The sequence below is a fragment of the Zalophus californianus genome, chromosome 11 (genome assembly GCF_009762305.2).
Source record: "Zalophus californianus isolate mZalCal1 chromosome 11, mZalCal1.pri.v2, whole genome shotgun sequence".
In the NCBI taxonomy this organism is placed as follows: Eukaryota; Metazoa; Chordata; class Mammalia; order Carnivora; family Otariidae; genus Zalophus; species Zalophus californianus.
The window spans coordinates 57,110,828-57,135,123 of NC_045605.1; the positions used below are offsets into that span (position 1 = coordinate 57,110,828).

A 24,296-nucleotide genomic window follows, 5' to 3' on the forward strand; every position below is an offset into this window, starting at 1 on the left:
TAAGGAAGCTGAGAATTTCAACAGGAAAGTAGTTATTTCCTCGGTTCTGAACCCTGAGAGAGATTTGCCTTATGAAACTTCATTTAAGGTATAGGGACCAGTATCCTGAAAGGGGCTTGGTGCTGCGGCCTTCTATAAGAGACAGGACCATCTCCTCCAGGTCTTCCTAGGAGTCCCTGAAGAAAGTCGAGGGCACCGTGTTAAACCTTGATCAGAAGAAGAAGGCTGTTGAGAGCCAGAGTGATATGATCAGGGATGTAGAGTGAGGCAGAAATCGGGCAGTCCAGGCTCCGCCACCGAATAATCCTGTAACCTCGGACAATTCATCCTACCTCTCTGAGCCCTGGCTTCCACTTTTATAAAATAAGGAGAATTATTTCCTGGGCAGTTTGAGGTGTAAATCAAGCAACATCTGTCATGTACAGGCACATTGTAGATGCCCAGTCAGTGGGATTTGGCTCCCTCCCTCCCTGCTGTGAGCCCTCATCCAGGACCCTGATCACGGTACCAAGTAGCCTTAGTCCGTGAGGTCCAGAAGGAGAGATTCTGATTAGGAAGCAAACCAATCTAGCCTTTCTCCCATGACAGGTGAAAACCCAAGTCCCAAAGGTGCCAAAGCGGCCTCTGATTCTCCATCACCTCCCTGTGACCACAGTCCAGTCTCCCTCAAAGGAGATCCCCGAGTCTGAGGCATGGCCGACTAAAGAGCTCTCCGCTGCCAGAAGCAGTATTCTGGAGTCACAGATACCTATCGAGGGCGTGGAGGGCCTTTCCCTGTCCCACCGGACCTTCGTGCCCCTGCCTCCCATCTGCTCTGATTCCACCGTGTACAGTGAAGAGACCATGTCCCACCGCAGCAACAGACCTGGCCACCTCAGCCCGGAGCACCTGTCAGACGAGGACACCAGGAGCATGGAGTCCATATTCTTGACCCAGGTGCCCAGTCACCCCCCGCTCCCCTGCCTTGTTCCTAGCTCCCAGAGGCTCCTATACAACCTTGGCATAGCTGGCTTGCGGTGGGCAGCCAGAAGTGAGTCCAAGACAGGTCCGGAAATTAGAAGGAAGCCCCCCCCCCCCCCCCCCCCCCCCCCCCCCCCCGCCGGCAGGCCCCGCAAGCCCCTCCAGGAGCTCCACTGAGCCAAGGCTCCTGGTAGGGATACCCATGGAGACAAGTCATGGTCCTGTGGCACAGACAGCATCTGGGGTCTGGCTGGGGCATGGTTCTGACCAGTTTTTCAGAAGGGTTTGCTGCTGCCTCTGCCTATCTGTATAAGGTCACATCACTTCTGATGCTGCCTCTAAGTCCTGGGAATACAGATGGCCAAGACGAAGGTCCTGCCTTCGAGATGTCCTCAGTCTGATGGGGGAGTGCAGGAACAATGCATGCAGTCAGTGCCGAGACTAAGGGAAACCCAGGCGCTGGGAGCCTGGGGGAAAGAAGGATCCTCTGCCCAGACCAGGAGGGCTCCTGAAAGAGGTTCTAATGAACTGAGCTTTGCAGGCTGAGTAGGCAGTGACAAGGTGAAAACATGGGCAGAAGGGCATCCTGCGCAGAGCAAACAGCATGAAGCAGGCTACAGAGGACAGAAATTAAAGTGGCATGTGCAGAAACCACAGATGGTTCAGTGTCTGGGCGGCAGACAGGTGACACATAGGAAAAGGGAAATAGGAGGCTGGAGGAGCTGGTAGGGCCCCACGAGCATTACTATTGTACCACTGCCTTTCCTCAGCTCCCCACCTCCCATCTCACGCCTCCAGTCTGCCAGATCTTTCCAAGATGCACATGCATATATTTATGCCTGACTCCATCCATCCCTTATTCCACAGATGACTTAGAGTGACATACACATTTATACGGTATAAAACTGTCTTTATGAACTCTATCAGAACCTTTTAGAACAAAGCAGAGTATAAGTAAATATTTAAAAATGAGCTTGAAAAAAATAAAATGAGCTTGAGAAAGTTGGACGAAAGGAAAATATGGACAGGAAAGGAAATAAGGTCTCTGTCACTCTAACCTGCTCATCTGCCCTGCTGCTCTCGTGACAGAGGTATATTGCCAAAATGCAATTCTGGGCTTCCTAGGAGCCAAAGGAATACAATCAACTGGGAGTCCCCGTGATGGGAAAAGCTTTTCTTCCCCTTGCCAGATTGCCCAGGCTGTGACCTCCAGTGCAGTGTGGAATAGAAGCAGAAAGAGCAAACATGTTTTATTCCTGATCTCAGGGAGAAAGCTTTCAGTCTTTCACCATTAATTCTGATGTTAGTTATGGGTTTTTCGTAAATGTCCTTTTTTCCTGGTCGAGGAAGTTTCTATCCCTAGTTAAGTGGGGTTTTTTTTGTCACGGAGGGGTGTTAGATTTTGCCAAATGCTTTTTCTGTGTGTACTGAAATGATCATGTGGTTTTCGTCCTTTATCTATTGGTGTGTCACATTGATTTCCAGATGTTTAACCAAGCTTGTCTACCTGCAATAAGTCCCACTTGATCATGGTATATAATCCTTTTTATAGGTCGTCAATTTGGTTTGCTAGTATTTTTTGAGGATTTTTGTGTTTCTGTTCATAGGGATATTGGTCTGTATTGTCCTTCTGTGATGTCTTTCCTTAGTTTTGGTTTCAGGATAGTAACTGAGAGAATGAGCTGGGAGTGTTCCCCTTTCTAATTTTTGGAAGAGTTCGTGAAGGATTGGTGTTAATTCTTCTTTAAATGCTTAGTAGAATTCACTTGTGAAGCCATCTGGCCCTTGGCTTTTCTTTGTGAGAACTGTTGAGATCTCTACTTGTTACAGATCTGTTCAGATTTTCTATTTCTTCTTAGCCACAAGCTCTCATGAAGGGTATGAATAACATCCCTACATGAAATACAGGTCTCATAAATATGTTTCTTATAAAACCCTTAGGGTTGGCTAAAAATGTGAGTTCAGACAGTGGTCACTCACCCCCTTAAAATTCCTCTGTGGCTTTGCCATCGCTGTGAGGATAAAGAAAATACAAACAAAAACAAAAGAAACACCCTAAGGTTGGTTTTTAAAAGTCCTTACTGATCTGAGGCCTGCTTACTGCTCCAGCCACCCATCTCTTCACAGTACACCCCAAAGATACCAACTTAGAGTACCCCCAGATCCACCTTGCCGGGTCTTACATGGGTGGCTCGGCCCCTGCTCTTCCTGGCCTGCGGCAAGCCTCTCTCCCCAGCACTTGTAGCCCCTGGGGATGGGGCCATCCTGCTTCTTCAAGACCTCGTGCAGGTTAAGGCCTCACGAGGAAGGAGGAGCTTCCTCCTCCAGGAAGCTTCCCGGCCCCGCAGGCGGGGTGAGGGCTTCCTGGGCTCACCCAGAACCTTTGTGCTCCCTTCTCCTCTGGCCTTACCAAGGTGCACAATCACTGTCTGCTTTCACGGCTGCCCTCTCTCACCCGGTCTTGGTTCTTGCCCTTAACGGGGTCCAGGGTGGGGATCCACACAGAGCTGATGCTTAGACATGTTAATGGAAGCTGGTTTTCTTTTGGGCACAGGTGGGTGAGCTGCCTTCCTCCATCCTCCAGAGGGATGATTCATCCATGAAGGAGGAAGAGCAAAGACCACCCCACACAGCTCCCAGAGAGGTAAAGAGGGCTTGGAGGAAGCTCCCAACTGCCTCCCTTCCCAGCAAGTACCATGGCTACGAGGAGCTGCTGACAGCCAAGCCTGATCCAGCCTTTATTGAGCCAAAGGGTATGTGAGGAGAATGGCTCCAAGACGGGGGCCCTCTCCACAGCCCAGAGCAAGTCAGGGCAAAGCTAAGGCTGGTGGCATGTCTCACTTCCAGACCAGGATGTTGTCCTCTGTCAAAGAGCTCCTGAAGGTGTCCTGGTTTGGAGCCTCCCATATCAGGACCCCTGGCCTGGGCCTTCAGTGGACTTTGAGGCACCACGGCTGTTCCGAGATTCCAGCCAGTCTAGGCCTGGCTGCTCTGGTTGGAAAAGTGTCTCCAGGAAGGGTCTGATGAACAGCTACCCAGACTGGCCAGATTCCTGAGCTCCTTCCCAGCCCAGCTGAGCCCCAGATTGAACATCCCTAATCCTCTCTCTGTGGTTTAAGGCAAGGGGGGCAGTGCTCCCTCTGAGCCCGATTTCAGACTGATGTGTTAACAGTACTTGTGCTTTCAAAGGAACTGGCACTCAGCTGTGCTCTCTTGGGGGTCAGTCCCTGCAGTGTAACCCACTGTGTTTAATGGGGTTACCCTGGGGTCAGTCCCTTTCCCCATTCTAGTGCTACTTTTCCATTAGGATCCATGCACCCAGGGGACGAGTATTCACTGAATGAATGATGGAGGTTCTGGCACCGCAGCAGATCAGGGAGAGATGGGGGCAGTGTGTTCCTCTTGGGGCCTCTCAAATCCTTTCACCCAGGGCTGCTGGGGCATGAGAAAACTGGGGGAGGCATCCAGCAGATGGAGGAAGAGTACCTTGCCCCAACCCTTGCCTTTCTGCCTTAGGAATCCAGAAGAATGCACAGGCCCTGCAGCGCATGCTGAAGTGCCCCCTGCTGTGCTGCTCTTCCAAGCCCAGGCTGGGCGCGCTTCAGAAACACTACGTTCCCAAGGAGAAACGGGTACACGGGTCAACCCCACCTGGTTGTGTGTGTGAGTGGCTCCTCGGGAGCCCCCAGGTAGAGCCGTGGCTGTCACCTCATGGCCTTCTGAGGGCTGTGCTTTCCCAGTGCCCCCAGGTGCTCTCCTGCATGTTGCTGCGTCTGTATGAGGTGAGGCCAGGAGAGGCTGAGCACCGGACTGGGGTGACAGGCTCCTCTTACCTTGCGTCAGGCCCAGAGGATCCCCGTTCCACCGCCACGGAAGACTCGAGCCCAGCTGCTGGATGACCTCCTCGTCCGCATGCGGGATCCCCAGAACATTACAGAGGCTCCACTAGGTACAGCTCTGCCCGTCCCCATCCCCGTCCCCGTCCCTGTCCTCAGCGGCCGGAACCCGAGACAGAGGGAAGTTTGCTCATCTGCCGGCAGGAGGCGGAGGGCCCTTGGCGTCTGCCCCCGCCCTGCCCCCGCCGCAGACAGAGAAGCTGAGGCCTGCCTGGAGCGAGGCAGGGAGTTGCCTAGAGTCACACAGCATGTTACAGACCACAACTAAGGCCTGAGGTAGAACCAGCTGGCTTCTTACGGCCCGGGGCTGGGGAGGCCATTCTCAGTCCCCGTAGCATCCTCCTTTCACTCCGTCCCACTTTTTGGGGTTGGGAGCGCTCTGGACGCAGTCCCCACTGCTTTGGGCCAGGGGGGGCCCCAGAGCGAGTTTGGTGCCCCTTGGGCTTCTCTCCCTGCAGGAGCTGTCCTGCACCAGCGGACTGAGCGGCGGCTGGTGAACCAGAAGCAATACCTGGAGGCCAAGCGGCTGCTGAAGGAGTTCCAGGCCCGCTACCGGCAGCTGGTGCGCTACTCACTGCGGACGGTGTTCAGGGCCACAGCGCCACCCCCAGGCCGCCCAGCGCTGAGCGAGGGCCAGCCTAGGTTCGGCCGCTTCCTTGAGTTCATGGATGAGTTCTGCCAGGGGCCCATGGCCAGCGACTCGAAAAGCTAAGGGCTGTGCACAGGGCCATGTGCACTGCCCCGCCTGTGCCCGACGCCCTCCCAGGGCTCCGTGCCCTGGACCGTGCCTTGGGGCCAGGTGGGCCAGGTGCAGGCCTCAGACCTCGGCTTGGCCTTGCCTGCTGGCCACAGAGAGTGGGGAACTGGTCAGGACCTCCCCTCCCTAGGCTGGGCAGGACCCAGCACCTGGCCTGGCAGCAATAAAGAGTAGGTGCATAGAGCAAGGTAGCCTGCATGTTTTCTTGTAGATCGGGCCCACCTCCCGGGCCAGACAAGGATCCCGGTTGATGCACACATCCTTTGGGAAACCTGCCTGAGTTGCACCTGTCCAACAGAGCTGTGATGAGCACTGGGATGGAAAACAAGGGGGTTGATGGAACAGAAAAGCAGCACAGACTGTAAAGCTCAAAGAAGTGAACTAACCCATCCACAGCCAACAAAGTGTGCATGTTGCTGGGGTAGGGGGCAAAACTGAGTCCTCCAGGCCCCAGAAAGGAGGCTTTATTTTGTTGGGCAGCTTTTCCCATGATGAGGGCAAATGGAGAGGAGGGAGGAGAGAGGATCAGGAATTTCCTTATCAGATGGCGATGGCCACAAAGTCGTGACAGGCTGAGGGGAGGGCTTGCATGGTTTCCTAAGGTCCTCTGATCCGGGATACCAGCTGAGGTCCATATGCAAACAAACACTGCGGCTCAGGAACGGATCCTGGGGCTGTACAAGATTAGCCTGGGCTCTGGTTCTGGCCAAGGTAGCCTGTCGGGTTGCCCCATTTTGTGACTGTCCAAGAAACAGCACCTGCTATAGAGATGGATCTAGAGAAGGCCACTTGGACTGAATTCCAGAGATGCACATTTGGGAATGGTCTCCCTCTGCTCCTAAGGCTACTCTCCTGGGGGTATCTAGCATTCAGACCTGGGCGGCAGGCATGCAGTTCCCAGGGCCCAGGAGTCAGTGGCACAAGGATTAAGGATCCTCAGCAAGGCACAAACTCCTCCAACTTCAGTTGCCATTAAGGTGATCTTTGAGCTAGAATCTTGCCTTGCAGCCATGGGTCTGACAGAAGCCTGGTGGCGTGTCTGCTTATTGCGAGTGTGAGGCTATTAGGGCATAGAAATAACTGCTCATTCTCCTACTTGGCCACGCAGTCTGCCACATGTGGCCAGTGTCCTATTTACAGCCAGCTGCGGTCATACCAGATGCACACATCTGCATTCCCACAAGTCACACACACAGCCACACGGCCGCACATGTAGTTACAGTGTCAGTTACATCACAGTGACACAGGCACCCGGACGGGTACACGTGGTACAGGCTTATGTGGCAGTGACACTTGCAGGCAGGGTGTGTTGCTGACTCACCACTTGGATCTCCTGGGTCCCCAAACCACCTTTTCCCTAACATTAGGAAGGAGAATCCGCCCCAACAGTGACCCTGTAAGCCATGCTGGGCTCTAGGCCTAGAGAACTGGATTGCACTTTCTAGCCAGAAACACTTACCAACCATAGGCTCTCTGGCCTGAAAGGCTCCTGGGAACATCCTAGCCCAGCTTCGAGACCGGAAGCCTCTTGCTGTCTCCCTAACCGATCGTTCAGCTCCTGCTTGCACCCCTGGTGACAGGGAACTCACTCCCTCCAAAGGCTGTCCCGTCCTTTGTTGGTAAAGCTACCAGGCAGTTCTAGCCACTGGGCTGGGGCTGTCTGCCTAAGTCCCTCGGTACACCTAGCACTGCTGTTTGCTCAGGAGTGTATTGGCTCCCTCCGCCAGGCCAGGCCAGAGCCCTCCACCAACGTAAGAACATCCCAGAGAGGTGACACCTATCCGGGCCAAACGCTATTTAACTTTCTCAGTTATTCCACATAAGATAGCATCTGAATAAATTAGTTCCTCTCCTAGTGCCTGTTTGAAGTATGCGAGGCAGGGTCTCACACCGTCTACCCATCCGCCCTCCCGCGCAGGCGAATTGCTGCATCTCTGGAAGCCATACAAGCATTTTCCAATTGTGTCCATTCTTTTCTATTTCCGGAGTGATCTGGACTTAATCACATTACCAGGGTTTGATTTTTAACCTTCTTATTTGCTATATGATAAAGGGCAGGTCATTTAACCTTACCCACAGCGACAATGCGGTTTGCAATCTCTGTGGGTCCTTCTGGTGTTAAAAGCACACTTTGAGGGCTCTTGTGTGAGCAGATTTCAGTTGCTTGGTTTCCTGAGTTTTGTCCTTTTTTGAAGAGACACGAACTAGTCCTCATCTCAATGAGTAAAGCCTCTGACTAGAATTGTCAAATGAACATGAATTCATAACTAATCAGGAAAGCCTTTTGGGCGGCATCTGCCCTCCCTGCTGCGGGCACACTCTTCCCAGCACATCTGCCACTAGAGGCCTCGACCCCCTGGGCTGCTTTCACCCAGCACTCCCTTCCCTTCTTCATAAGCAGATGGGAAGCTGGCTGCCACACTCTTCTGAGCTTTCTCCAACCTTCTAGTGAGCAAACCAGAAGAAATGATTTCTCCCACCACTAATTCTCCAAAACTAGGTAGGGCCATCCTGTTCTCCTAGCCACTTATCCAAGATGCCAGTAAGTCCCTGGGAGCTGGATATGGCCGCAGGAGAGGGAACTGAGAACTGATTTAGATGCAAACTGTGTCTCATGATGCTTGCTGCTGCAGGATACCTCCCACCCCTATGGTGGGTGCAGAGGGAAGATTCTGGTCTCTGTATCCCTGGCAGGCCCAGTCCAGAAGATCCAACCCAGAAAGCAACTGGAACCTTAAGAGTTAGCCAAGACCAGAGTGGGAGGATGGCAGCACCCTGAGGTGACTGAGCTAGGGCAACAGGAAAAGCAATCAATGGCTTTGCAGTCAGAGGACTCAACTTCCAGGCTATGTTAGGGCCAGAGTTTCCCACCTGTAAATGAGGGCACCCCCTTCACCACACCAGGCTATCGGAATCCATGAGTGCAACATGGCGGACATTTTCTGTTACCTTAGAGGCCAAAGAACAATCATATTCTGTTCATATACCTCTAAGCAGCTGCCTTGTTTCTTGCAAATCATTTTAAAGACAGTCTTTTGGAAGAGTCTTGGGCCAGATTTCAAAGGTCCCTTAAGTGCTGGTTTACCACGTACGGCATGTCTTGCATCAGTCCTTCAAATTGTTTTTACACATTTAGATGGGACAGCGATACATTTGTTCTGTGTTTGATGAGAAACGGACACCAAAGGGATTTTGATGAATTCTTGAGCAGTGCTTCCAAAGCCAAAATCAGATGTTTTCAGTATAGCCCCAATATGCAAGGATAGTCTCATCCTGTACATTCGTTCTTTTCTCAGACTCTTGTGCCTTCATTAGGAGTCAGAATGGTTGAATAGACCATTCTTAACTTAGACCTCAGACACAGCACACCATGGAAACCCCATCTCGCCTCCTAATTTCTCCCACCATTCTGAATGCCAAAACAAGACATTCCAAAGTGGGGCATCTCCCAGAGCAAAGACCGCTCCAAAAGTCAAACACACCTAGTCTCAGCCCAGATTTGCCTGTGATTGCGCTCTAGAGGTTAAGACTTTGACTAGAAACAGAATATTCACTTTCATGAGTTTGCTTTGTGTTCAACTTGGGCCTCTCCTCAAGCAGGCAAACACACACTGAAGAACGCACTCTGGTACTGTTTAAACAAACAACACATCGTCCCATTTGATTCTGTGCCATTTCTTTGTTGGCAGAAGCATCCCTGACAGGGCCTGCCCTGTTCTGGGTCTGTCTTTGTCAAGATGCTGTTGGTGATGAGTTGGAGAGGAGGCAGTCCACAAGGATCCAGGCCCCGTCTCCAATTCTAATGTAGACAGCAGGTTGGAAACCAATATACATCCCATTTTCTGTTTCTAGGTGAGAAGAGGAAAGGTCCTAAGGACAACTGTGTGTGTAGAAATTGAGAGTAAACAGCTCATCAGGAGAAACAACAAAAACAAAACCATTAGGTGGCATTTAAGATAATTTTTTCCCTCGAGTAGTTCTCCATTCTCTCCTCAGGAGTTTAAGTGTTCTGCTGCAGGCGAAGGGCTGGACCCACCGACGGAGGGAGAGGCCCTGCTCCCATTGGTGGCATAGTTGGAGTGGAGGGCACAGGGCCACCCAGGGAGACTCTGACCGCTGCCCTCCAGACCCAGGGCCCAAACAGCTACTCTTCAGCTCTAAAAGCTTGATCTTTGAGGAGCGCATTGCCTGTTTTTACCGATTACGTGAGAGGGAAGAAGACGAATAAGCCTGGCCTTAGGTCAGCTTTGTCCAACTAGTTGATAGAAGACCCCAGAAAAGGCAGAGAGGGAGCCTGCCACCCTTATTAACAAGACAGTAAGGAAGCACTTACTCACAAAGCGAAGTGTGTAAATATTTTTCTTAGGAAGAATAAAAATACTGATCATACATAGAACAATGTGCACATTCAGTCTTGGCACTTTTTCTTCAATTTAACCAGTCTCTAAGCTGGTCGTGACTTCTGCTTATGTCTCTTTTCTCTGTAGAACAATCTTTTTCAGAAAGTTACAGTGGATAACAATTATGTGAAAGATGCATTTTCTGTATCGTCTTTGGAGGAAAAGCTATTCAGCAGCAGCTTTCCCTAGAATCTCGACCCCCCCCCCGAAAAAAATACCTGTGTCACTGATTCACAAGAATTTATAAGCAACTATGCTTACTTCTAAAAACCAGGCCAAAAGACCACTCTATAGGTTGATGGGGAAAAGGCTGGCTGAGAAAGATTTAAGTCCCTAAGGAGTTCTTGATTTTTCAAAGAAAAATGAAGAGCTGGCTGGGTTTTAACCCTTTGTGGTTAAAATGATGACTATTCCAATCAAAAAAATATATCACTTCCCAAGACTCCATATTCACATTAGTCACATTGTGGGGTTTTCCCTATTTGGGTGTGTGTTCAGGGGATATAAGTATATTTTAATTCTAACAAAAAATTTGAAAGAAAAAGCTATTAAAACAAAAAGCCTCCTGTATCATTTGGGTGTCCTCATTAGCAAATTGTGTGTGTGTGTGTGTGTGTGTGTGTGTAATTTAAACGGACTATTTAGATCCTAGGAAACTACAGTATAAAATAGGGCACAGGACACTGGACCTCACGTTCCTTATTTCTTAGAAAAAAATGGGCAGCAGGTGGGAAAAATTTGATCTGAATGATTTCCATGCTCTTTCGAGCTATAGCATTTTATGATTATAATCCAGCCTTCAATTTTTCTTTCTTTCCTCTCCTGCTGGTTTTCCATCTCAGTGAAAAGCCAGGCAGAAAAAAGGAAAAGGAATCCAAAGTTGCTACCAGCTGTGGTGAGAGGTCTGGTTGCGAAAGAGGTGAGGAGGTCAGGGAGTTGGGATGTGGGCCTCCTCTGACCATGTCAATGATCCACACCCTGCCTCACTTCCTGGCGCTGATGTAAAAGCTCTCCTGAAGAGATTATTGTCCTGTGTCACTGGAGGAGAAAATTCATTCTCCTCTGGTAAAATTACTTAGGAAATGGAAAGCAGTGCTGCAATCAAATTCAGAAATACTGATGGGAGAGGTCTAAAATGTTCAACGCAGCCTGCCAGATGCTGGACAGTATCTTAAATGGGGCCATCCAAGATGGTCACTATGAAGAAGCAGAACTCCAGCCACACAGACATTCAAATACATTCCATTAGAGACTGAGCTCCTCAAGAGCAGGGACTGTCCTTTCCATCCTGTATCTCCACGACCCAGTACAGGATTGGCACAAGTTCGAAGCTCAGGAATGTCTGTTAAATGGAACAGAAAGGGCGAACAGCACAGCCTTCGGTCATCAGTTTCACCAGTCAAGCACAGTGGCAGCTTCCCATCTTAGTCAGTTTGTCACTTTGTAATCTGACAGCAATTAATTAAGCAGCTTTAATCTCTTAAAGGCATTTTTCTTTTAGGGAAAATGAACAAAAACAAAAACAAAAAAACCACCCCAAACCAAGAAAACCAGAAGGCATTCATCACCAGTTCTTCCTCCAGACAAAAATCTAAAACTTAAATTAAAAAAATAAGAAATGAAGCCACTTACAAAAGGTTTTCCTGGGAAGCTTCAGCCACGATGAATTAACCTTTTAAAAAGAGGCAATTATATGAAAGGGTCCAAGGGCTGGGTGCTTAATCCCCTGATTTGACACCGACCCAACAGGCCCCGATGACTCCTTCCAGCAGATACAATCAATAGGTCACGAATATGTTGCCAAAGATCTTCCCCACCCTATGAGAACCCCCTTCTCAGGGCACCACAGAATGACCTTCATCCTCCAACCTCTCCTAACTTCCCCTTTAATAACAAAAAACAAAACCCACACACACAGAGAATGCATATACACAAAGAGCAGAGCTCGTAGGACATGGGAAATTTGTATGGTGAATCAGATTCCAATGATTTGTGAGAAATGTCTGTTTTGTGAACTAGCGTCTCTCTCGTTCTCCCTCCCCAACCCTCCCCATCACTCTGTTTTCCCTTCCTGTCTTTCTCTTTCTCCAAATAATTCATGTCAACAATGCCATCTGTGATAAACTTCACAAGCAAGCAAGCAAGCAACAGGACACAGACGTTTTTCAGAAGGAGAAAGTGTTCAGGTGTTAGTTAAGTACGGGAAGCATCTTAAAATACAGATGATACCTTAGTGGTTTTTTCCTCCTCCAAAGCCAAGCAGATGAGAGGGTAAGCCCTGTCGCTCCTTAACCTAAACTGCTTTGCCTCCACAGCAAGGACTACTGCTTGGCCGGAAGTCTGCAGAACAACTGTCAGGGACCCTCTAGACACAACAGGAGGTGCAAGCGGGAAAGTCAGCAAGCTGGATCCAGCGTTTGCAACACTCACTTCACAGGAGGGAGCTTTGCGCTCTGCACCCAAACCTAAAATTCCTTGCTACTGCTATGCAACTCCTTAAAACAAAAGTATGACTTTGGGGAAATATTTAAAATATATATCTTTTTCTATTAAAAATATTTATCTTTTCTCCAAAACCAAAAACCAGTTCCAACTGAAACGTGTTTTTTAAATGACTGGAGACCTAGACGAAAGATGGCAAGTGGAAAAAAGAAGCTTCTTTGCTACCACCGAGCAGACGAGCCTCCCAGGGATGTTCGCTCAGACCAACGAGCAGCTCTAGGAAACGGCAGGACCTCGGGCGTTCTCTAAGGGCCTTCGGTGAGTCACCCTCCCCTTCCTCCACAGACCAGCACCGGCTCTGCTATCCCGGGGACCGACCGTCCAGCAGCCTGTGGAAGCCTGTGTGGCTGGCAGGGCCTGGAACCGAAGTGGTGTGAATAAAGAGGAATGGCATGGATGCATGTGTTTTAAATACACATCTGCACGTGTGCACACAGAACACAGAACACATACATTCAAGTGAGGGACCCTCCCACCAAAGCAGTCACCGAGGAGGTCCCACATAGCTCAATGAGGACCAAAATGCTTACGACATCTCTGGAACTTCTCCCCGGGAGCTGTTCCTGAGCAGCACGAGGAAATGGCCCGTATGCCAACTAACGACTGCTTGACAGCTACAACTCGTTTGTAACTCTGAACCCCTCTGGCCCGACCTTCTCTTCTAGAGGCTTCGAACAGCTTCTGACTAGTTTCAGACTTAAAATTCTCCCTCCTGTAACCACAAAAGAGTAAAGATCTGCCCCGAGAAGAGGGGGCAAAATTCTCCTGAGAGGAATCAAAAGAAGGTGATACGGTAAATCCCTAGTGATCAGGTGAGTCACCGTTCTGGATCTTAGTTTCTGCCTTAGTAAGAGGAGGAGGTTGGAAAAGATGACCATTAAGGTCCCTTCCAATTCTAACATTTTAGGAGTCTATACTTCTAGATGTTTCTAGATGTTGAGGACAGTTCCAGAAATGTTTTTGCCAATGGCAACATCATTGGAAAATCTATGCAGTATCCTGCTGGAGCCACTCAAGGGGGACAACGTACACTGGGATATATAAGCTCTAAAACCTTTGTTGAAACGCCAGTCACATGACTTTATAGTAACAGCTCGTACATGCACAGGGAATGCCAGCCCATCTGAGATTCCCTAAAATCATCTCTTAATCCCTATTCTCAATGAGCCCAGACGGGCAGAAGCACCAAGCACCACCAGGGATGCAAAAGACACATGGTGTCAGCTCCTAAGGAAATTAAACCCCAAAGGTCCATGGGACTGAATTTACCAGCTGCATCCAGCTAGATACCTTGTTTCCATAGTATGGAGTTTCAGCATTGCTCTTGCCTGACTTCTGGGCAAATTTCTGGGATTTTAGATCAACGTTGCAGATAACCCTTGGACATGTGGAGAGTAATAACGAAGTTCAACTGTAATTTGTCTCACAGGGCGGAAGCCCCCTCCACCCCATAGAAAACAGAAGGCTGTAAACTGTAAAGGTGGTGGTGGGGGGGGGAGCAGGGTGGATAACTGCATAGTATTTATTTATAGTTCCCATCGATCTCAATTATCTGCCTATGGATTTTACACAATCAGTATTCAAATGCTCAGCCAGCTTTCCCTGGGCTCCCGTGCGTGGCATGCCCTTGGGTTGCTGTCCATTACGGCAACCTGTTCAACCTGTTAGTGTGGAAAATCTCTGGGATCTGTTGTCAGGAGCCCTAACGGTCAGTCTGGGCTACGCCACTTAGTGAATGACAGGACCTGAACGTCTGCCCTGCAGTTCCAACATCATCGAAAACGGCGCTGATACCACTTACATGTTAGCGCTCCTGGGAAGACCAAACTGAACACTGACCGTGAAGGTGGTCTGTCGACTAGACAGCACATTGGTCCGATGTTACTTTTTACACAGGGAAGGTAAATTAACTTTTGTTAGGAGGGTAAACTCAACTGATTTCATTAGGTATATTTACTTGTGGCACAAGTAAGGAGAAGGGGGAACATGATCTTCTTGGATCTGCCAAAGAGCGACACTGACCCACTTCTCTGAGAAAGAGGGAACTCCCTTTTATCTGCAAGGCTGATTTAAAATAAGACCCTGGTGAAAGAAGTCAGGAGGTCTGTCAGTTTCAGAAGGTATCCTCCGTCTCCTCTACCATCTCTAACTCTGGCCCCTGTGCTCCTGAATCTCATTCCAAGTGGGTGCTGCCAGACTTGGCCCAGACGCCCTCAGGGGTGGGTCACTTAGGGGTGAGGAGTGCTTCTGGCCGCGGTCACCGGGAGGCAGAGACACAGGGCCCTTGGACAGAGACCACAAAGGCCCTGGAACCTCTCAGAACCATAGCAGACAGTGTTTTGCCATGAAAAGAAACCCAAAGTGAGAACACTCAGCTCTTCAAGATAAATGATCAGGCCCACAGACTTCTTAAAAACAGGCCACATGTTCCTGGGGCGCTACTTGGCCCCGGCCACATTGCTGGACCGTAGGAGATACTGATCCACGCTTCCTTTCCGCCGACTCCCGGTCCGCCTCTCGTTGTCGAACATGCGCTGCAGCTGCAGAGCCAGCCGCCGGTCCTCCTCCTCCTGCTGCAGCTTCTGCTCCATCTCCCGCAGGCCCGGGGCCCGGGAGGCCGGGCCCGCCTCCCCACCGCTTTGCCGCAGCTTCTTAAGGGAGCCGTTTTGTTCCAAGTGCTTGGTCTTACAGTGCCTTTTCCGGCCCCGGCGCAAGGAAGGAAGCGGCTCCTCACCTAGGCTGTCCGCCAGCACACCATTGGGCAAATCAAAATGATTCGCCGTCTTCAGCTGCTTCTTTGTTTTGAGGACCCCCCCCAGAACACTATTTTTGGGCAGCACTGAATTAGCCACTGGGATGTTCACGGTTGTGCTCATACAGGTTTTGTCTAACTTGGCGTCTGGGGTGGGCCCTGGCCCTTCCTCCTGCTCTCTCTCCAAAGAAGTCCCACTGGCTCCCACTCGGGGCTCTGAAGAGCAGCACGTTTCCGACGGGATCTCAGAGCTCCTTTTACTCTCGCTGCCCTGTTCGGCTTTAGTTTGGCTAATGGAGGGGACATAATCGAGGTCGGTGGGGGTGGGTCCGGCCCACTCAGAGAGGGCCTGGCCCCCGGCCAGTCTCGCCTGTAAAGCCAGAGGTGGCTTTTCCTTGCTAGAATGGGTCACCTCAGACACTACTAAGTCTTCCCCTGTTTCTGGAGCCAGGGAGGTGAGGGTGGCTTTCGAAAGGGTCTTTTTGATCTGCCGCTCCTGAAAGATCTGTTCCCACTTTTTGAGGATCCTTGGACTAGCCTCGTAAGAAGTCTGCTTCTGCAGGCTTCTGTTGAGGTTGCGGGGTGTTGATTTGATGATGAGGGGACTGAGCACTCGGCCATCGGGGAGTCTCTTGGGAGGAGTACACGGTGAGCAGACAATGGGCTTGAAATGGTTTAGTTCCTCGGAGATACTATCATTGCTCTCCGGACTGATGGAGCGTTCTGGCTTATGCAGAGAAGCCAAGGATGAGAGGGAGCTGAAGGGGAGACGTTTTTCCACCGTTAAGTCAGGGGCGGAGAGGCAACGATTGTTCTGGGTGGACAGGAGGACGCCGATGATGGGGTTGGAGGCTGGGGTCAGAGCCGTAACCTAAAAGAGGTTAAAAAGATTCTATAGACATACACACAGACATATTTTTTTCTCTTCACAGTTCCTTCAAGATGGTAGAAGGACAGCAGTGGAAGGCTAAGAAAAGGGATCAAGGGTGATGGGAGCCTAAGAAATGGGAAAATCCCTAACCTAGAATGCACACCATCTGCAGAAATTCCTACACACCTGAAACAATTAATAAAATTGAAAACCTATAGGGAATAAGACTGCTAAATCACTGAACTCTACATCTGAAACTAATAACACACTACATGTTAATTAATTGAATTTAAGTTTAAAAGAAAGAGAAAGAATAGGAAGGGAACAGAAGGGAAAAGGAAAGGAAAGGGAAAGGGAAAGGGAAGGGAGGAAGGGAAGGGAAGGGAAGGGAAGGAAAAGGAAAGGAAAAAGGAAAGGAAAAAGGAAAGGAAAAAGGAAAGGAAAGGAAAACCTCTAGGGAAAAAAAAACTCATCTAGAACTTTCAAAGAAGTTCTTCTCCTGGTCCTCATTCCACCCTTCGCTACTAATTCAAACTCTCTTCCTTCACATCTATTTGCAAACTTCTCCAACATAATTAGAATGCCTAGGACCCACTGTGCCTCTGCCCATCTGGAATAGGTCCTTTCATGGCCGTGTGCAGGGAGCCACCGGATGGGAGCGGAGGGCTCCAGAAGCCCGTGTCTGAGGTGTACCTTGGTTTTGCTGGTCGGGGCTGCTCTGAGTCTGCTCTTCACTCTGTCTTGAGCAGTGTCACTGCAGCTCTGACTCCTCTCCACCTTGGAATTTAGGTTCCTAAATAAATAAGTAAACACAAGTCCAAGAGTCAAAAGTAGCCCATATGCCAACTAAGGAAAATGAATGACAATCTCTTCTGTGCTTTCAAAGCCACCTGCCAAGAAAGATGATCCCCCTGGGCAGCTACAATAGGAAATGAATTAGTTTATTAACAAAACTCGTTCTAAGAACAAATCCTGTCAAAAGAGGAAAAGCCCTCCAGAGAGGACATTTGGTTTAAGCCTGTTTCCAAACTAGACCCTGCTTAAATGATAAAAGGCCAATAGCTGTTTCGCTCATGCTTAGAGACATGTAGGGATAATTCACCTTCTTTAATAGATTGGATCCCATGTTAAAATCACCTTTACAAACAACACATTTTTTCCTTTTATTAGGCCCAAATGTCTCCTCAAGCAATCTAAGTCAGCCATGAAACAAAAGGACTTCCAAAATACATAGCAGTGCACTCAATTTTTACATAGGGAGTCAAAATTAAATGCAGTCTCTTCCTTAACTCATTACATTTGAGCTTCCAAAGGCCTAAATCCTGGTAATTTAAGAGATTTCAAGAACACATGTTTTTTTTTTTTGTTTATGCATGCAACATTATAACTTTATAACCCAATCCAAACCCACAGTACCCATATGATAACATTAATCTTACTGTGTAAGAATTATATGCAGATGACTGTTACCTACCCCATTGACAACGGGGTCTGTAGGAATTTTTTTTTTGAATTTGTGATTATCTTATTATTCGCCTTTGTTTCCTACTCTCCAATTTGTGCCTAACACACGTCCAGTGAGAATGATGCTTTTACCAATGTGTACAGCTGTTACTTTACCTGTGCTGCCACTCTATTCAACAAGCATTTATCATACACTGCCCATATGCCGGTTACCGAGGAGCCCCATCTGGGCACTGGGCATGTGGAGAAAAATGAGATGTAGCTTAGGGTCGTCAAGGAATCAGAGTGCAGTGGGGCAGACAAATAAATAATTCAATATAATACCGTGAAATGGTACAATAACAAAGTACGTCTAGGAGACAGAATGGCATAAAAGAGGGAGTTATGAATTACCTGGGATGGAGTGAGAGCAGGGTTGGAAAAGCGTCCCTGTGGCATGTGCACTTTGAAGGGTAAATAAGAACTTGCCAGAAGTCAGGGTGGATGCGGATGATCCCAAGCAGAAATTATTTCCTTGAATGATTCTATTTAGCTTTAGAATGAAATACATCATCATAGCTACTCTTTTGTAGCAAAAGATCTACTTTTTTTGAAGTTTCACTATGCCAGGATTAGCTCAGAAAACTTACAAAGGAGGAAACAAGGTGCGTTTCGGGGTGTCTCTCCTCCCCCCACGTCTCTGGCAAGGGCCTGTCCTACCTGCTCACGTGGCTTCTCAGCCAGCATTTCTGCACTATTTCTCCCGTTCAAAACCCTCTCATCCCCTCTATGTCTCCTGGCCACATCACTTTGCGATACGGTTCCAGCCGGCTGATCTAATCTATGCCACAGTATCAACAGAAGAATATGGTGGCCAACCTGCATCGTATGTCTGAACTTTACCAAGAAAATTCAACACTGAACCTAAGCAAATAATGTGAGCATTGTACTATCTAGTGGGAAATGTATTTTGGAATAGTTCAGAAACTTCAACATCACTCTATAAAGGCAGCTGCTTAAAAATCAGCTTGGTTTGTATTTTACCTAGAATAGTACTGAAATTCATTTGCATTCCCAGAACTCACACAAACTGTCAGTGGTGTAAACCACCCAGAAGCAAACTGGATAACAGATTAAAATGCTGGCGTGAACAACATATACTTTGGGTCAGGAGGAATCAACATAGGGCTGAAAGAGAAAGCATTTCTATTTCAAATGTATGACTTGTTTGGCATCATTCCTTGGAGAAACAGTAGACACTTAGAGAAAAAGACTTTCTGATCAACATAGGAAAGAACTTTATAACTTTCATTAGAGAGAGCAGTTCACAGATAGCTGCCTTGGGAGATACTGAACTCCATCATGTCATTAGAGGTGTTCGAACTGAGGCTGGACCTATACTTTAAGGTCCAAATATTCCATAATTAAGAATGAGCTTAATTTAATTTTTAAAAACAGGCTACATATCCATATTGGCAGCAGGAGCAGAGTCAAGTTTAAAGATGCTGGCTACATGCCCAAATTATCGGATGTACAAATAGCAGTTACCTATTGCTGGGGAGAACCCTCTTCTCCTCTCATGCCCCCTAAACTCCATTTTGGAGAAATGCAAGGAGAAAGGAAAGGCCCAGAGAGGAAACCTGTACTTGCAGACTCGAGCACACAACAAGGACACCCAAAGTAGTTTCTGACCATTTAAAATCTTTCTGGCAAACCTCGGTATGGCTGACACTGTCACTGTCTCTTCCATTCACTTGGTCAGCCAACTCTACTGAACACCAACTCCGTGCAAAGCATGAGAGACAGACTGATGAAAGATAATCTTTTTTTTTTTTTTTAAGATTTTATTTATTTGACAGAGAGAGACACAGCGAGAGAGGGAACACAAGTAGGGGGAGTGGGAGAGGGAGAAGCAGGCTCCCTGGGAGCCTGATGCAGGCCTCGATCCCAGGACCCTGGGATCATGACCTGAGCAGAAGGCAGACACTTAACGACTGAGCCACCCAGACGCCCCTGATGAAAGATAATCTTGACCCACGGGAGCAGCCAGTCACTGAAGTCCACCATACGTGTCACAGAAGTGCTCTAAGAGAGCAGTAATTGTACAGCTAAACTCTCCAAGCATTTCCTTCTAAGAGCTGTACAGTTGTAGCCCTTACATTTAGGTATCTGATCCAATTTGACTTCTCTGTTGTATTTGGTGTGAGGTTGGGGTCCAACTTCATTCTTTATTTAGCATGTGGATAACCAGTTGTGGTCCCAGCACCCGATGTGAAGAGACTATTCTTTCCCCGACTGAATAGTTTCTTGGTACCCTTATTGAAAATCAACTGACATATGGGTTTATTTCTAGACTCCCAATTCTGTTCCACTGATTGATATATCTACCCCTATTTCAGTATCACACTCTTGATTGCTTTGCCATAAATTTTGACATCAGGAAGTGTGAGTCCTCTACTCTTGATCTTTTTCAAGATTGTTTTGGCTGTTTGAGATCCTCTGCAATTCCATATGTGAATTTTAGTATCAGCTTGCTCATTTCTGCAAAAAAGGAGACTGTAATTTTAATAGGTATTGCAGTGAATCTGTAAAACAAGTTGGGGAATATTGCCGTCTCAACAATGTTAAGTCTTCTAATCCATGAACACAGAGGGTCTTTCCCTTCATTTAAGTCTTCTTCAACTATTTCAACAATGTTTTGCAGTTTTCAGTGTATAAGTCTTACACCTCCTTGGTTAAATTTATTCATAACTATTCCATTCTCTTTGATCCTATTGTAAATGGAACTGCTTTCCTAATTACATTTTCGGATTGCTCATTGCTAATAGTATAGAAATGCAACTGATTTTTATGTGGTGATTTGTGTCCTGCAACTTTGCTAAATTTATTAGCTTTAGTTTTTTCAAAATTCTATTATTTTTAGGATTTCCTATGAATAATATCATGTCATCTGTGAACTGAGATAGTTTTACTTCTTCCTTTGCAATCTGGATGCTTTTTCTTTTTTTCCAGCTTTATGAGATATAATTGACACATAATATTGTATACACATAAAGTGTACAATATGTTGTTCTGATATACTCATGTATTTTGAGATGATTACCATAGTAGGGTTAACACCTCCATCACCTCACATAATTACCATTTCTTTTTTGTGGTGAGATCATTTAACTTCCAAGTATACTTGAAAGCAGCTTTCAAGTATATAATACAGTATTGTTAACTGTAATTACCATGCTGCACATAAGATGCCCAGAACTTACAACTGGAAGTTTGAATCCTTTGACCAACATCTCCCCATTTCCTCCACCCTCTGGCAACCATGTTTCTCCTTTCTGTTTTTATTATTTGAATTTTTTAAGATTCCACACGTAAGTGATATCACACAGTGTGCATCTTCTCTCTTATCTCACTTAGCATAATGTCCTCAAGGTCCATCCATGTTGCTACAAATGGCAGAATTTCCTTCTTTCTCATAGCTGAATAATATTCCACTGTGTGTGTGTGTGCGTGTGTGTGTGTGTGTGTGTGTGTAGATACCACATTTTCCTTACCTATCCATCCACAGAAGGACACTTTGAGTGTTTCCATAGCTTAGCTATTGTGAATAATGTTGCAATTAACATGGGAGTGCATATAGCTCTTGGAGATCCTCATTTCATTCCTTTGGATATATACCCAGTAGTGGGATTGCTGGATCATATGGTAGCTCTATTTTCATTTTTTGAGGAAACTCCATACTGTTTTCCATCCTGACTGTACCAGTTTGCATTCCCACCAGCAGTACACATGGGTTCCCTTTTCTCCACATCCTCACCAACACTTATCTCTTATTCTCTTGAGGATAATAGCCATTCTAACAGGTGTGAGGTAATACCTCACTGTGATTTTGATTTGCATTTCCCTGATGATTAGTGATATTGAGCATCTCTTCATGTACCTGTTGGCCATTTATCTTTTTTTTTTTTTTAACATTTTATTTGAGAGAGAATGTGAGAGCCCAAGCAGGAGGAGTAGCAAAGGGAGAGGGAGAATCAGGCTCCCTTCTGAGCAGGGAGCCGTATGTGGGGCTCGATCCCAGGACCCTAGGATCATGACCTGAGCTGAAGGCAGATGTTCAACCGACTGAGCCACCCAGGCGCCCCCTGTTGGCCATGTATATGTCTTCTTTGGAAAAATGTCAGTTTAGTTCCTCTATTGATTTTTCAAATGGGTTGTTTAGGGGATTTTTGTTATTGTTGTTTGGGTTTTCGTGTGTGTGTGTGTGTATGCTATTGAATTGTGTGAGTTCCTTAAATATTTTGGATATTAACCCCTTATCTGACAGATGACTGACAAATATTCTCTCCCATCCCTCAGGTTGCCTTTTCATTTTGTTGATTTTTGCTGTAAAAATGACTTTTAGTTTGAAGTAGCCCCACTTATTTCCTTTTTTGCTTTTGTTGCTTGTGCTTTTAGTGTCATATCCAAAAAATCATTGCCAAGACCAATGTCAAGGAGCTCTTCACCTATGTTTTCTTCTAGGAGTTTTACACTTTCAGGTCTCATGTTTAAGTATTTAATCTATTACAAGTTAGTTTTTGTGAGTGGTGTAAAATAGGGGTCCAATATCATTCTTCTGCATGTAATTATGCAGGTTTCCCCATACCATTTATTGAAGAGACTGTGCTTTCTCCATTGAATATTTTTGGCTCCCCTGTCTAATATTAGCTGACCATACATGCACTGGTTTATTTCAGGGCTCTCAATTCTATTTCTTTGGTCGATTTTTATGCCATACCATACTGTTTTGATTAATATAGCTTTGTAATATAGTCTCAAGTCAGGAAGTGTGATGCCCTCAACTTTGTTTCTTCTCAAGAACAAAGGCTATTTGGGGTCTTTCATGGTTCCATACAAATTTTAGGGTTGTTTTTGCTATTTCTATGCAAAAGGTCATTGGAATATTCATAGGGATTGCATTGATATAGACGGTTTTGAGTAGTATGGATTTTTTATTATTAATTCCTCTGCTCCATAAACACAGGCTAGCTCTCCATTTATTTGTGTCTGCAATTTCTTCCATCAACATCTTACAGTTTTCAATATACAGATCTTTCACCTTCTTGGCTAAATTTATTCCCATGTATTTTATTTTTTGGATGCTATGGTGAATAGGGCTGTTTTATTTCTTTTTCTTAAGATTTATTTGAGAGAGAGAGAGTTGGGGGAGGGGCAGAGGGAGAGGGGGAGAGAGATTCTCAAGCAGACTCCCCGCTGAGCGTGAAACCCAAGGCGGAGCTTGATCTCACAACCCTGAGATCATGACCTGAGCCAAAATCAAGAGTCAGATGCCTAACTGACTAGCCACCCAGGTGTCCTGGGGCTGTTTTCTTTCTTTTTCAGATATTCCATTGTTAGTGTGTAGAAACATAAGTGACTTCTGTATACTAATTTTGTATCCAGCAACATTACTGAATTCATTGATTAGCTCTAACAGTTTTTCAGTGATCTTTAGGATTTTCTATATATAAGATCATATCATCTGCAAACAAAGACAACTGTACTTCTTGCCTTCTAATTTGGTGAGAATTTCTCTGAGTTTGTTTGGTGACCTATGGGCTTCCTAAGCATAGATATCCAAACCTCTCCCCCAAATTTGAGCAGTTCTTACTTCTTTAAATAACTTTTCTACTCCCTTCTCCCTCTCCTACTCTTCTCCTTCTAGAACTCTAATAATTCACAAATTGTTTCTTTTGATGGTAACCCACAGATCATATTGGCTTTCTTCACTGTTTCTCATTCTCCTTTCTTCTGCTTGATCCATTCTGCTATTTCTTTTTTAAAGATTTTTTATTTATTTATTTGACAGAGAGAGACACAGCGAGAGAGGGAACACGAGCAGGGGGAGTGGGAGAGGGAGAAGCAGGCTTCCCAGCCGAGCAGGGAGCCCAATGCGGGGCTCGATCCCAGGACCCTGGGACCATGACCTGAGCCGAAGGCAGACACTTAACGACTGAGCCACCCAGGTGCCCCCCATTCTGCTACTGATGACCTCCATTGCGTTTTTCTTTTTATTCACTGTATTCTTCAGCTCAAGAATTTTCATCTGGTTCTTCCTTAAGATTTCTCTTTGTTACACTTATATTTCTTTTTTTACTATACCGTTGTCCTGATTTAGTTGAATTGTCTTTCTGTGTTTCCTTGCAGCTCACTGAGCTTCCCGAAAACAGCTATTTTGAACTCTTTATTGGGTATATCACAGACCTTCATGTCTTTAGGATCCATTACTGGAAAATTATTATGATCTTTTGATGGTGTCATATTTCCTTGATTTTTCATGTTCCTTGACATTTTGCATTGCTATCTTCACATCTGAAGTAGCAGTCACTTCCTCCAGTCTTCATTAATTGCCTTTGGGAGAGAAATATCTTCCATCAGCCTTGGTAGGGATTCTGAGGCTTGCTCCTTGCTTCTTGCTCCCTCTTGTGGCAGAATTCTTAAGCTTGTATGACTTCTCTTGATCTGCAACATACCAGGTCAAGTGCTGACAGCCTCCTTTTTGCTTTTCCAAGGGTGGCACTAAAGCTCAAGTTTGTGGTCTCTCCTTTGCCCACACAGTCTGACTGGCCTTCTACACATGCTCACTACTCATCAATACTCGTTCTCACAGCCACTGGGAATATGTACAGGAAGTGGGCTACAGGGTGGAGGTGTGAATGAAGTGTGTGAAGTG

General features: G+C 46.9%; 2 protein-coding genes across 7 annotated transcripts in view; one reads left to right on the forward strand and one right to left on the reverse strand.

The window, feature by feature from the left end:
• XRRA1 (X-ray radiation resistance associated 1) overlaps window positions 1-5,977 on the forward strand; it is a 61,956-nt gene extending 55,979 nt beyond the window's left edge. For 2 of the 6 annotated variants that reach the window (XM_035722850.1, XM_035722851.1), the window contains 5 exons: window positions 589-936; window positions 3,515-3,713; window positions 4,477-4,592; window positions 4,804-4,909; window positions 5,315-5,977. In XM_035722850.1, coding sequence (XP_035578743.1) covers window positions 589-936; window positions 3,515-3,713; window positions 4,477-4,592; window positions 4,804-4,909; window positions 5,315-5,568 — 1,023 coding nt within the window. In that variant the 3' untranslated portion in view covers window positions 5,569-5,977. The remainder of the gene's footprint in view (window positions 1-588; window positions 937-3,514; window positions 3,714-4,476; window positions 4,593-4,803; window positions 4,910-5,314) is intronic. The other 4 variants (XM_035722855.1, XM_035722854.1, XM_035722852.1 and 1 more) reach the window with 3 other exon arrangements.
• A 57-nt stretch (window positions 5,978-6,034) lies between these two features.
• RNF169 (ring finger protein 169) overlaps window positions 6,035-24,296 on the reverse strand; it is an 85,946-nt gene continuing 67,684 nt past the window's right edge. Inside the window, exons 5-6 of the mRNA XM_027580023.1 lie at window positions 16,832-16,931; window positions 6,035-16,138 (exon numbers count right to left, since the gene is read on the reverse strand). Coding sequence (XP_027435824.1) covers window positions 14,954-16,138; window positions 16,832-16,931 — 1,285 coding nt within the window. The 3' untranslated portion in view covers window positions 6,035-14,953. The remainder of the gene's footprint in view (window positions 16,139-16,831; window positions 16,932-24,296) is intronic.